This window comes from Cervus canadensis, chromosome 18, assembly GCF_019320065.1.
Source record: "Cervus canadensis isolate Bull #8, Minnesota chromosome 18, ASM1932006v1, whole genome shotgun sequence".
NCBI classification, from domain to species: Eukaryota; Metazoa; Chordata; class Mammalia; order Artiodactyla; family Cervidae; genus Cervus; species Cervus canadensis.
In genome coordinates this window covers 59,619,956-59,633,764 of record NC_057403.1, presented here as the reverse complement: position 1 = coordinate 59,633,764, position 13,809 = coordinate 59,619,956, and the positions used below count along the sequence as shown (strand labels likewise).

The 13,809-nt window shown below is 47.4% G+C and overlaps 1 protein-coding gene across 16 annotated transcripts in view; it reads left to right on the top strand.

The window, feature by feature from the left end:
• The window catches only part of WWOX (WW domain containing oxidoreductase), an 886,111-nt gene that overhangs the window by 55,221 nt on the left and 817,081 nt on the right, over positions 1-13,809 (top strand). Inside the window, exon 6 of one of the 16 annotated variants that reach the window (XM_043436504.1) lies at positions 9,164-11,200. The exons of the other annotated variants lie outside the window; for them this stretch is intronic. Coding sequence (XP_043292439.1) covers positions 9,164-9,166 — 3 coding nt within the window. The 3' untranslated portion in view covers positions 9,167-11,200. Of the gene's footprint in view, positions 1-9,163; positions 11,201-13,809 lie in introns of those variants that run through there. 16 annotated transcript variants of the gene reach the window in all.

Sequence of the window (13,809 nt, the reverse complement as noted above, 5' to 3'; positions counted from 1 at the left end):
TTCTGGCCACTAGAGTGTTTAGGCGCCATCATTTAAGAGGAAAAAAGTACGTGTGAGACTGAGTTTCGTGTTTATTGTGGGGCGTCTACAGAGAGTCTCAGACATAGCCGTTGTTAGATGAAACAGAGAGGCGACACAGCCCTTGGGCCAAAAACACCTTCCCTGCACGGTCAAAGATGCAGCTGCACGTGAGGCAGCGTCTCAGGGTGGGGTGGCTCACGCTGCAGAAGGTGAGGGTTTATTGTAAGTGTATATTTAAAGTCGACTGAGTTTTAATTTACAGGGAGGCAGCCCAGAGGAGTAGAGGGGAGCCCCAGCTCTGGAGTCATCTAGGCCTGGGAACCAGTCCTGAATTTGGACATGAGTTCGCCGCATCTCCCTGGTCACATTTGGTTATGCCCTTGAACATTTGGTTACGCCCTTGGTTTATTTACCTGTGGAAGGGGAATGGTCCTGGTAATGGTTCATTATGCACACCCTTGCACAGAACCCAGCACGTAGTAAAGACTCAGGAAAAAAAAAAGTAATTATGGAGAGGCTGGCTTGTTCAACACAGATCCCTAAAGTAGGCACATACTCTCAGAAATCTTGTTGGAAGATATGTTTCCTCTTACACCTTAAAAAAGTCTCTGTATTGATTAGAGCCCTCGGAAGTAGCCAGGCCTCCCTGCTTCTTCCCGCCGGTGTCAGGCCACTCTGAAATGAGCTGGGCGAGGAGCAGGGCTTCACCCTCCTTCGGGGGCAGGAGGGGCGTGGGGACGTGACTGGCTATATCGCTGGTACCCACGCCCTGGTGTGGAGCTGGCTGGTGCTGGCAGAGGCCGGGGTTAGTGCCCAAGGTACGTGGCTGGCAGAACCAGCGCTCTGTTCCTGGGGAGCTCACCTGGAACTAAGCCCCTGCCCCTTAGTCAGCTGGGGAGGCAGATGTGCCTGGATTTTGAAGACTTTTGAACTAAGTGGTCGCGGTAGTTTTAAAAATCTGTCCACACGTACTTTTTTTTCTTAAGTGTTAGTTTAATATTTATTTTCATTTTATTTTTGGCTGCGCGGTGTCTCTTGCTGCATGCAGGTCGTCTCTAGTTGCAGCGAGCTCCGGCTTCTCATTGTGGTGTCTTCTCTCGCTGTGGAACACCAGCTCTAGGGCGCGTGGGCTCAGTAGCTGTGGCTCATGGGCTTAGTTGCTCTGCGGCATGCCGGATCTTCCCGGACCAGGGATTGAACTGGCGTCCCTCGCATTGGCAGGTGGATTCTTAACCACTGGGCCACCAGGGAAGTCACTACACATTCTTGGATGCCCCTTCCTTTCAGACGTGGATCCTAATTCTCCTCCCCTCCAGTGCAGGCTGAACACAGCGATTCACTGTTGAGGGATAGAGTGTGGCAGAAATGATGGAGCGTGACTCACAGGAAGGACCGTAAAATGCTGGTGGCTCCTTCTTGCTTGGTGTCCTGGATCGCTCAGCATGGGGGAAGCCAGCCGCTGTGCTGTGGGGGTGCTCGGGTGTCCCCATGGAGAGCCCCTGGGATAAGGAACTGAGCCCCCTGTGACAGGCCTCCCAAGGGAGCCCTCTTGGACTCCCCCGCCCCTGTCAAGCCTGCAGATGACTGTGGCTGACAGGTCGACGGCAACCGCATCAGAGATCTCGAGTCAGCACCATCCCAGTTCCTGGCCTGGAGAACCTCGGTGAGACAGCACATGCTTACTGCCTTAAACTTCTACACTTTGGGGAAGGTGTTATGTAGCAGTGGGTAATAAACATGGAGTCCTGGCCACAGGGGAATAGGATCTTGGAACCTGGGCAGTGAGTGCGAAGGACAAGACGTGGGGACTCGCCCAGAGATGGCCTCCGAGTGCAGGGAGCCTTACGTTCTTAGGGTGATGTCAGCTGTCTCAGTCACCGTGTCCCACCTCCTCCCACGGTGGAGACCACTTACACAGCTTCTCTGAACAGAGCTCACCTGGATTTGGCTTAAATGCTTCCAGGGATGGATAGGCTTCTCTCTGCAAAGGCAGCCCATCCTGTTTTCACGCATCTCATAATTAGAAAGTTCTCCCGAAGATTGAAGGCAGAATCTTGCCTATATTTTCCCCGCCAGCCTTCTCATCAGAACCTACCTAGCACTCACATCTCTCAAGTTCCGTAAGTAATAAATCCAAAGTTATTGAAGACACCAGGTTACTGAAAGCTGGCTGTGAGGCTGGCCCCTCTCATTTCTTTGCATCCTGTGTCCCTTTTTTGTGGTGGTGTTGGAGTTTGGGATGCACGTGGTAAGGCCTAGCAGCTGGGGAGAACCCGTCTGCTCTAGTGCCCGTCAGCGGGTTACCAGGTGCAGAGCCCGAACCCCCGGGCCTTCCTTGGAGTTGATGCATCACTGTGAGCCAAGCGCAGAGTCTCCTTTTAAATGACCGAAGAGCACTGCCTTCGTCTACCTGGCAGTTCTCAGGGTCTGGTTGTCCCAGCTGCACTGCGGTCTGTAAGGTGGGTATCCGGGAGAAACTTCAGTGCACCTCTGTGATGGCTTTGTTGTTGTTTATTGAGAGGGACTAATTAACTTTGATTATTGCACTAATATTATGGCGCTTTGACAGCCCTTCAGATTTATGACTCCGGGAAAATAAACAAATGAAATGCAGGTGCTGGAGCAGAAAGAATAAGTTATTACTGAACTTTAATTACCTGGAATGTTTTAGCCAGGAGAGAATTAGTTGATGAATTACAGGATGTTGAAATCTACATCAAATTGTGAGCAACATGCAGACAAAAATGAAAAGGGCGACTGGGAGGGTGCTGTTCTTAAGGGAGGAAAGGATAGGGCACATCTGATAATGATCTGAATAGTGTTTCACTGATGAATCCCTGTTGCCAGTGGAGCAGGATTTTACACAGTGCTGTTCAGGGCATGGTCCCTGACCCCACGGTCAGCGTCACCTGAGAACCTGCTAGAAATGGAGATTCCTGCCCGAGACCTTCTAGATCAGAGTTTCTGGAGGTGGAGCCCAGCAGTGTGTGTTTCACAGTCCCCCCCAGGAGATTCCAGTGTATTGCTCTGCAGTTCTCATGCTGCTTGACTTTTCCCACCCCCCCCCCCAATGAAAGGGCAGGTACAGATTTTTACCAGTATTTACAAAAATCAGGTGTTCTTACAACCTCATTCACCAGCTAACTCGGAGATTCTCAAGACTGTTTAAAAAACTGTACAGATACTTATTAAGCATCTATTTTGTACTATATGTAGTGGGTGCTCTAGGACAGTCTAGTATGCAGTAAGTCCCCTACATACAAGCCTTCAGTTTGTGAAAAGTTTTGAAGGTTGTGAACTTCCAAAGATGGTAACATGTGTTCACATGTCTGATCACGTAAGTTAGTTCATGTGTCTGGTGTACAGTTTAAGTGCCTGCATCCTAGTTTAATTCTCCTTGTAGTGTTTCCTGCTCTGAGAGCCTGTAACACTTTGGTGGGGGGGCGGGTGGGAAGGTTCCTGGTGCTTAGAAACTCTGAAAATAGAGAAAAACACATTTACTTATCTGTAGCCCTCTCTTAGGAGTAGGGTGACAGTGTATTGTTCAAACCAGAAAATGCTGAGAGCCATAGGGTCATAATAATTATACCAGAAGAGGCAGCACCCAGGAGAGAAACGGGGACATCCGAGCAGTCCTGTCAAGTGTAGTTACCCCGGCCCTCCGCCCTGGCCAGGCTCCGTACCGGAGAGGTGCAGTCTGGCTTCTGATGAGCCGCGCACCGCCTTCATCCCTGCAGCTCTGGGTCCTCTCCTCATCTTGCCGGAGAGGTGCAGTCTGGCTTCTGATGAGCCACGCACCGCCTTCGTTCCTGCAGCTCTGGGTCCTCTCCTCATCTTGCCTTTTAGAGAACTTGCTGTTTTCATTCCCATGAAAGTCTGGCCGGCCCCCAGCCCAAGGCTGTCTCCATTCCTTGGACAGTTGCAAAGCTAACTGAGACTCCAGATCTTTCGTTGTCAAAGTTGTGGAGATTCTTTTTCTATTTCTTGCCTCTCTGAGTCTTCTCGGGGACTCAGGGGCGCTTTGTTGTGACTTGTGGGCTTTGCTGGCTGCAGAGCATGGGTTCCAGGACACTTGGGCTGTAGAGTGCCCGGGCCCAGTTGCTGTGTGAAGTGACATGGACCGTTTTTTGAGTCTTCACTGAATTTGTTACGATATTGCTTCTGCTTTGTATTTTGGTATTTTTGGCCTGAGGCGTGTGAGATCTTAGTTCCCTGACCAAGGAACAAACCCACAACCCCTGCCCTGGCAGTCGAAGTCTTAACTGCTGGACCACCAGGGAGGTCCCAGCGCTGCAGAGTGTCTGTTCAAGACACTCCTCCTTTTGTGTGGCTTCTCCCATCGTCTGGACCTTTCCAGAGGCCAACCCCCCCCCCCCACCACCTCTCGTGGAAAGTGCCATGCGCCTGAAGAACAGAAATGCAGTTTGATGTTGGACTGAGCCCAACTCTCCATAATGGAAATCTCCCCAAAATTCATGCAGTGCTGTTTAGAAACACGTAGCGATCATTCAGAACTACCTTCCACTGGGGGTGATTCACAGCTTGTCTGGTCTGGGAATGTGGGTAAGTGAGAGCTGGTTAAGTGTTTATTTTCAGCTGTGGTTAAATTTGCAACACTGGAGGAGATACTGGGGCACTTGGCAGTGAGGTTGGTGATCAGAGTCATCGTAGGCTTGATGGCCTTCTTGCAGGCCTGCCAACAGCTTTGGGGAGACGTCAAAGAAAAGCAGAAATAAGTCTACGTTTCCTTAAGGTATATGTGGAAAAAAAGTTCTTTTTAATCATATATGACCCATTGGGTTTGAAGTAACTCTTTTAGCCATTACTTGTAGAGGATCCAGCAAAGATGGGAGCTAGTTTGTGCAAGAGTGATACAGTGGAAGATTCAGTCATGAATTGGTGAAGTCATTTGTCTTTTTAGGGAGAGTTTTAGATTATAGGATGACATTTGGGTAGACTGGTGTTGTCAAATGGTAGCATTCGGGGATTGAAAAGGACTTTCTGAGATCATCCAGTTTACCCCCCGCCCCCCCACTCAACAGATGGGGAAACTGAGGCCTAGAGAGGGTAACTGACCCATCAGTGTGACAGGCAGGGATGCCTTCTTTGAGACGGCTGTCATACTGCCCATTTGTCTGCTGTGAAAAAAAAGTGTGTGCATATTTTTTTTTTTTAAAAAAGACAATGGAACTGCCTGTAAGATAGGAACCGAAGCACCCAACACTTCATGCCACTTCATCTGGATGGCTAGTTTAATTCTCCTCATTTTGATGATGGTGATGATGACGACGCAATAACAGTAATGGTAGTAGTGGCATTGTGTGCCAGTCTCGATGCACGACACTTTCCGTGCCTTAGTCCAGTTCATCTTTATTGTCATAAACCCCATGAGGTAGTTACTATCTTGAATCCTATTTTCAGGTCACATGAGGCACAGAGAAGTTTAGGACCTGGTCTGAGCACACAGGGCACATACGCAGAAGAGATGAAATGCCGTAGGAGGGCAGCAGGCTGGCCCGTCATGTTCCTCTTGGCGATTCCCTGGTGTGCAGCAGTGTCTGGTCATTAGGAGGGGCTGAGTCTTTGAGTGAATGACTGAGAGTACATCAGGGTTGCCCATTGAGCCTTGGGGGTTGTAACCTGAGTGACAGTGTTGTACCACTGTGGGAAGGGACAGTTTGGTTGCTTTGTTTTTGGAAAACTAGACTAGTGGAGGTACATATAACCAGATTATTTTTCTTGAGTACTCAGCTGTGTGAATTGATTTTCATGTTGGTGATGCTGAAGTGCCCCCAGTTCTTCAGCTGCCCACTAGCTTGTTGAAGATAGACTAGTTTATGGGACACAGTGATAAGCACACTGCGTCCCAGTTCTTTGAAAATCACTGGTCTGGTTCGGGCATTCTCACTTGGCCAGCTCCCCTCGCCGTTTAGAAGCAGGAGCCGGCCTAGATGCTAGCTAGGCCTTCGGAAGTAAGTGTATAAACCTTCTTGTTGCCTATTGCTTTGGTCGGAAAACTAGCTGTGCTTTTGACATCCCCTTTCCTTTCGGAGAATAAGTAACTGTCCTGCAGCCTGTCAAGACCGATGGTTACTGAAGGAGATGAACTGGAGAGGGAAAGGCGGAGACAAGAAAGCAGAGCCGGGGTGGGGGTGGGAGGGACAGACACCCAGAGAAAGACAGACAGATGTGCCCATAGGAGAGAGAGAGAGGGGAAGGGAGGGAGACTCTCCTGAGTGTTTCTATGGGGCTTTTTAGTGCCAGCCTCTGCACGATGGGTTTGATCACTGTTTTCAGAGTTCTCTGATCATTTCTTGCTCAGAAAGGAGGAAATTAGAATTGTTGAGCTATGATTTGTTTTAATCAGAAAGAAATTGTCTAACATAAATCTCCCCGTGAGTGCTGGAAAAGCCCTAAAGCGGCCAGGAAAAAAAATATCAATACTTTGCAAAGGAGGAATGATTGTTCCAATCCGTGGCTTAATTGACTCTAAGCCTTAATGAGACTCAGGCTGGAGCGGGCTATACAGGCTTGGTGGCTGGGACCACCAGTGAAAGCCACCGGGGAGGGGAGGGCTGCGGGGTGGTTCTTTGGTTCTTTGCTATGGATGCGATTTTTCTAATTGAGCAGGAGTCCCTAATACTGGTTAGTAATTTTTATTTTTTTTTTTCCTATGAAGAGAGTAAATTTTTTTCTCTAACACAGTAATTTATTTTAAATTACAGCCTTTTCTATTGGAAGCATTCATTTATGTTAGATTATCGTTCCCCAAGTGAAGTTTCACTGATGCTTTATAATTAAATATAGATTTTTTTTTAAAAGATAGTATATATTTTAAATTTATAAGTGGACAGATTGGGGTATATCAAGACTTTATTTAAGGAGAGTAAATAGCCCCCCCGATGAGCATGATGCCAGTCAGAACGGATTCCTTTGGCCTCAGCATGTCTCTGTTCAGTGCCAGGCACCTTTGTGGGAAGGGATGCTGAGATGTGCTTGCGTCATCCGTCTAGAAGGACTGGTCGGTAAGTGAGGTCTTACCGGTGTGAATAACTGGCTCGGGCTCTGGTCTGTCCCAGTTTGAATCCTGTTTCTCTACGAACTTAACCGATGGCACTTCCTTATGCTGTGAGTCTCTGCCCACGTGCATTTTCCCCCCTCCTGCCCGCCTTCCCTCCCTCCCTTCCCTTCTCTTAGCAGAGGGTTAGCAACCCCTCTACTCTGAGGGACTTGGCAGTGATGAAGAAAGCCAAGGTCCCTGCCTCCAAGGAGCTGACAGTCCATGTTTCGGGTTTTAAACACGTGTCCGTCACAACACTGCTCACATCACACACCGATCGTTGGCTGAATAAGCCACAGTCGTCCGTTGGAACTTTATTGTATGCCAGGCATCCCCCTGGATGGTGAGCTTGTGTAGTACCTGAGATTCTGTGCTTGCCTTTCGGGAGTAGAGGTGTTTTGACAGACATGTACATTAATAATAATGATGTTATTATTACTAGCCCTCCACTTAGGGGTGCGGGTGTGAATTGGGCAGGCCCTCGCTGCCAGCCCAGGTCCAGTAACAGCCGGGCAGCAGCAGACCCCGTGCCCCGTGTCCCGTGTCCCGACGCTTGTGGATGCTGTCGGACCAGTCAGCTGGAAGTATGTGGGTTTCTCTCTGACTCCAGCCACCGAGTTCGCGTTCACAAGCCCTCAGTGTGGAGTCAGGCCGACCTGCTTCGGCGTCCTGGCTCTCCATCTGCTGGCGGGGCCTGTTCTGAGCCCGGGCCCCTCCAGCTGACTGGGGAAGCTGGGGCGCTGCTCCGCGCAGGGCGCTCATCAGGATGAAGTGAGATGACAGTGCCGACTCCTGGCCGCGCTCCGGCCCACCCACCGGCGCACCGCGCCGCGCCGAGAGCTTCTGGGGTTTCCTCCCCGCACCCGGCCTGTCTTGGGCTCCAGCCCCTCGGGGTCTTCCTGCACCCCCTCCCCTCCAGCAGCTCTCGCGCAGAGGGCCCGGCCTCCAGCCGGCGCCTCCCCCGGGTGCGTCTGCCCCCGCGAAGCCTCCTCGCTGCGGTGCTGGACTCGGTGGGGCGGTGACGGTTTCCAGAGACCTTCGGTCTGCGCGCCAGCCGGGAGGAAGCGGAATCATTCCCTGTGCCTCTTGGCTCGCGTCCTGGAGGGCTGCACAGACACCCCGGGCAGGCTTCAGCGACCGCGCATCAAGGCCTCCATTACGGCTCCGGAATGAAAACATGCCCTGGTGCTCCCCGCGTGCGGAGCTGGAGGCTGTGCTTGGCCCAGACCTCGCAGTGGCACCAATCCCCTCCCACCCAATCAGGAGGTCCTGTGGCAGCCAGGGGCCGCTCCACATGCTGAGCTGCATGCTGCTGCTTCTGAGGATGCAAAAAGAAAAAAAAAAGGTAGGCGTTCCCAGGACCCGGAATGTCGAGACGCACTTCCGGCCTGAGGGGGGAAGTGTGACTTGAAGCGCAGAGAAGTGATCTCCTGTCCACGTTTGTGGAGCCGGACTTGGGACAGGCCACAGAACAGTCACGGCTCACTGGGTGCTTTCTCGTCGTCTTTGTCAGAAACTCTGAACTCAGAGCCCCACGTTCATGTTCTCCTTAGCAGGAACCCTCCTGTAGAGGTATTCGTGAACCTGGCAACTCAGAATCGTGAAGGTTTTAGGATTTGCGGAGAACTTATCCACAAAAGGAAATGGACGAATTAAAAATACTAAGGGGTTCAGCTGGCACCGCAGGGATGAATCCTTGGGATCTGTGTTTCTTCCCCTTTCATACTGTAAACATATGGCACGGATTTTCTGCCCTCATTACAGATGCTGAGAGAAGGCAAAGACAAATATTTATATTACATTCATGTTTTACAGTAAAAACACTGTTGGGTTTGTTTATACAGTTCCACTGTTACAGTTTTTATGGTTGGTAATGAAACCACTGTAAAAACCAGACTGCGTTATATAGCAGATACGACAAGGCCCAAGATTCAGGGAGAGACCCTGGGTGGAATGGTTGACGTCACGAGTGGAGCATGAGTGACTGAACGATGTGTTAGGACAGGCCAGGCTAGGCTGTAATAACAGACGACCTCAAAGTCTCCGGGGCTTAAAACAACTGAGGTTTATTTCTCCTTCCAGTGACATTCTCCATCAGGAGTTGCTGGGAAGGCCGAGCTAGATGGAACCTGCCTTAGCCGCCCGGAGTCAGTGTGCGTCGCTGGAGGTTGTGACAGATGAAGAGAAAGGCTTGCTGACCACGTTCTGCGTTTCGGGCTCATGGCTCAGAGGCGACTCTGTCGCAGCTGCTCATGTTCCAAGGGCCAAAGCCATGTGCACCCTCTAGGTGCAGAGGGGGGCACACCCACCATGTGCACAAAGGGCAGGGCACAGCCAGAATAGCAGAGAGCCGCCCTCAGGACCTTCTTCCGGCACCTCAAGCCTTTCTGTAGTTTGTTGTTTAGGCGCTAAGTCATGTCCGACTCTTTGCGATCCCGTGGACTGTCATCCACCAGGCTTCCCTGTCCATGGAGTTTTCCAGACGAGAATACTGGAGTGGGTTGCCATTTCCTTTTCCAGGGGATCTTTCTGACCTAGGGATCGGACTTGCGTCTGCTGCATTGGCAGGCAAGTGTTCTTTACCACAGAGCCATCTGGAAAGAGCTCCTTTTTGTTGTCACTTAACTGATAGTTGGGCTTCCCCGATAGCTCAGCTGGTAAAGAATCCACCTGCTATGCAGGAGACCTGGTTCTATTCCTGGGTTGGGAAGATCCCCTGGAGAAGGGAGGACTACCCCCTCCAGTACTCTGGCCTGGAGAATTCCATGGACTGTATAGTCCATGGGTTGCAAAGAGTCGGACACGACTGAGCGACTTTCACACTTTCAACTGATAGTCTCTGTCTTGTCCAACTTTGAATCAAATTGGGGCACAGAGGGCATGAGAGACCCTCTGCCCACCACCCCCATCTCCCTAAAGTTGATGAGACTCCTGCCTTTGTTTTGCCACAACCTGAATAGAAGGGACCTGTAGCTGTCCCCAGGAATAGGTCACAGTGCAGAAGAAGGTTTCGGATCCACAAGTTGAGCTGTGGTTTTGTTTGAGTGTGTTTGCGCTTAAACGCTGCTGCCTGGAAGCCCATCAGTACGCTGCGCTCCTTTAAGACCTGTCACTCTCAAGTGGTGTGCGCTGCCCTTGTCACAGGCGTGAAGCTCTGGAGGTAACCATCTTCCAAAGGAAAGGAAAGTATACTTACGAGAACAACACGAAGTGACGTATCGCAGACACTTAAAGGTGGTATCTGGAGCTGATATGTCCAGTATGGTAGCCAGTGGCCACATGTGGTAATTGAGGGCTTGAAATGTGCCTGCTCCAGGTTGAAATGATCTGTAAGTGTGAAACAAAATACTTACAGATTTTGAAAAGTTAATATAAACATATGAGATATTTTATTAATGTTTTTGTATCAGTTTCCATGCTGAGGTGGTGTTTCAGATACTGTTGAAATATTGAAGTTGCTTTCACTTGTTTCTCTTCACCTCTTTATTGACTTGGCTACTAGAAAATTCAAATTACATACGTGACTTTCATTGTTTTTATTGAACAGGACTGATCTAAAGGGTAAGCATCAGGAAGAGAGAGAGAAAATAATTTGATGCCTTTCTCATAAATTCCTCATTGCTGGAGCTCACAGTTTAACCTGACAGTTTATATCCTTGTTGGCATTTTCTGCTTAATATTTTTTTTTTTTTTTACATTTTAAAATAATTCCAAATTCTCGTAGTAGTTGCAAAGACTAGTACCTAGAGTTCCTGGGGACCCCTCACCCAGCTTTCCCCAGTAATGGCATCATATATAACAATACTAGAATATTCAAATGTAGGAAACTGACACTGGTAGAGTATTACAAAGATTTTATTCATATTTAACCGGTTTTTACATGTACTTATTTGTGTGTGTTATATAATTCTGTGAAAGGTTATCACCTACTTAGGTTTGTGTAACCACCACCATAATCAAAAAACTGAACTGTTCTTTCATCTCCCAACCAACACTGTTTATATTAGTTTTTATTCTTTGAGTTACTTTTTAAATTTTTAATTGAAGTATAGTTGATTTATAGTGTTGTGTCAGTTTCTGGTGTGCAGCAGAGTGATTTGGTTATATAAAGATGTTTGTGTATGTGTGTGTGTGTATATATATACTTTTTCATGTTATTTTCTGTTATGGTTTATTACAGGTTGTTGAATATAGTTCCCTGTGCTATCCAGTAGGACCTTGTTAATCCATTCTATATATAATGGTTTGCTGAGTTATTTCTTAATTAGATCTGTTACTTAGGGTGAAAAACTTCTGGGCAACTTAGTATAGTAGCAAAAGATGCTCTTGGCTCCGAAGTCCACTGCTTTGTCTGCCCATCCCACTCCTAGAGCGTGGCTGAGTTACCCCCAGCTCTGCACGAAGTTATCCCTCACCTTGAGCAGAGTAAGAGTGGCTCACAGCTCTTGATGTGGCAGTTACTCCCTGACGCAGTTTTAAAGGCGACGGGAGTGCCATCCCCTGGAACAGGCAGTTTGTGGGGTCCATGTGAGCCAGTGTTCTGGAAAATTTACACTGACTCTTAACTCCCAGAGTTTCAGGTATTCTTTTTTCTTTTCTTTTTTAAAGAAAGTGCCTTATAAGTTGCATTTGGTGATTTTGGAAATAGGTATTATTTGCTGTATTGGAAAGCTTTTTTTTAAACAGGAGGGTTATGTGCTTCTCTGGCCACCTAAAGTAGGCTTTCTTGATATTTGCATCCTAAGGTTTGTATCCGTTTCTTGTTGTTAAAGTTGAGTACAGTTTATCCTAATTTTTAACACCTCCGGAGGCCACAGAGAAGCACTCATCTGCACTTTCTTCAGGCTAAACAGCCCAGGGAACAGAACCCTACGTGATCAATCCCCTCTATGGCTGCTTCTGCCTTCCTATCTCCTTACTAAACGTACCGTCTAGACTCAAATGCTCTGTTCCTCTGTTTACCTTTTCCTGAAAAAACAAGAGGTTTATGTTATCAGCTTATACTGGTTACGTATCAGTGTAGCATGTTCTACATTTTATTAATCCAGGAATATGTTCCCTTAATCCCTCCAGGATGGAATCGTATCTGCAATGCTTATTTTCAACTTCAAGATCTGTTACGACTTTGGAAATCTTAAACAAAAGGTTGTTTTTAAAATAAAATCAGTGACTATGAGAGTCCCATGTGATAATGGAAAAGAAATCTAATTTGTTTACACCTCAGTTTCAGTGTGTATAAATTGAAGAGACTAATAGTGATGATTATAATGTGATTTGTTTTGTTGATATTTGAATATATTGTATTTGATGTAGCGTGAGGCCCACGGATGACTATGCATTGTGTAATTGTAGTAAAAATAGACAAAGCCTCTAAGCATAGGACCTTCCACTTTTGGGTACTCAGTGAATAACTTCATTTCAGTTGGTTTCTCCTGTTTGTTGAATGAATGAGTGAATGGATGAATGAATGAATGAACTTGAATTCCCCCATCACAGTTAGCTTTCTTCTTGAAGGTTGAAAGAAACTAAATAATTTTGACAAACTTTGGAGAACCAAATCAGAAAACATAAAACAATGCATGGAAACCAGTTAAGTTTTTGTTTCCCTTATTATTCCATTTTTAAAAATCTAAGTCTGTATTTTTGTATGATGCAAATGATCAGGTTTAAACAGATTCTTTGGAAGACGTGGGTGGGGTTCAGGGATTTAAATGATGTGGTGGGTGTTTCCCAGGCATTTTTAGACCTCCTAAGGCTTCCATTTCCATTAAGTATTATGGATGCATTCCAAGAATTTAATTAATATAACATCTCTTCGTTCATTGTAATTCCTCACCAGGGTTAGGAGAACTTGGGAGTGTTTAGTTTTTTATTCAGTTGATTAAAAGGTACTTTCTGTGGTTTTCTAAGTAGCTATTTTCTATGGAATTCAGAAGTTGTCCATGAATATTAAATCAATACAACTAAAATGATCAAAGTGTTGAGAAGTGCTTTCATCCAAACAGAAGAATAGTTCTCTTGCCTCAGTTGGGAAAAATAAAGTTATAAGGCTACAGATTGGAGTAAAAGGGTCATATTTGAAAAATCCCAGAACAGTAGGAGTTTTATTTGGAAGTTTTGAGGAGCTAAAATAAGAAGAGGAAAAAAAAAACAAAACCAAGTAAATCTTATACTTCATAGAATGGGCATTAAACTATGGGCTATTATGACATGGTCCAGGCTGAAAATTCATTGGCTTACATAAGGGTATCGCAAGATCTATGGATGGTTAAGATCCCTCATGGGTCTTGGGTGAGGGTGGGGGAAGGACATGCCTTTTGGAATCAAATAAATGTTTTTCCTTGGGGCCACTGGAGAAAAGAGAACCTACATCTGATGCAGTAAGGCACATCTTCTGTTTTGATTCTGTGCTTGGCTCACGTTGAGATTAGATTGGATCCTGCTTTAAAACTCCTGAAGAGGGATGGCGAGGCGGGGGTGGGGCCGGGGGGCGAGCAGGGGGTGGGCAGGAAGTCATTCTTGGTGCGCCCTGGTACTGCCTCACCCCTTGCACGGATGCCGCTGGGTTGAGCTGACTACCATGGGTGGTCTTTGCTCAGAGGTAGGGAAGGAGGAAGAGAATACTCCCGCCTGTCTAAAAGTAGCAATATCATGAGTTTCTAATACATTGGTTTGAGTTTTCAACAAAATGCTCCAAACATTTATCATGTGGCCCCAACATTTTAGCA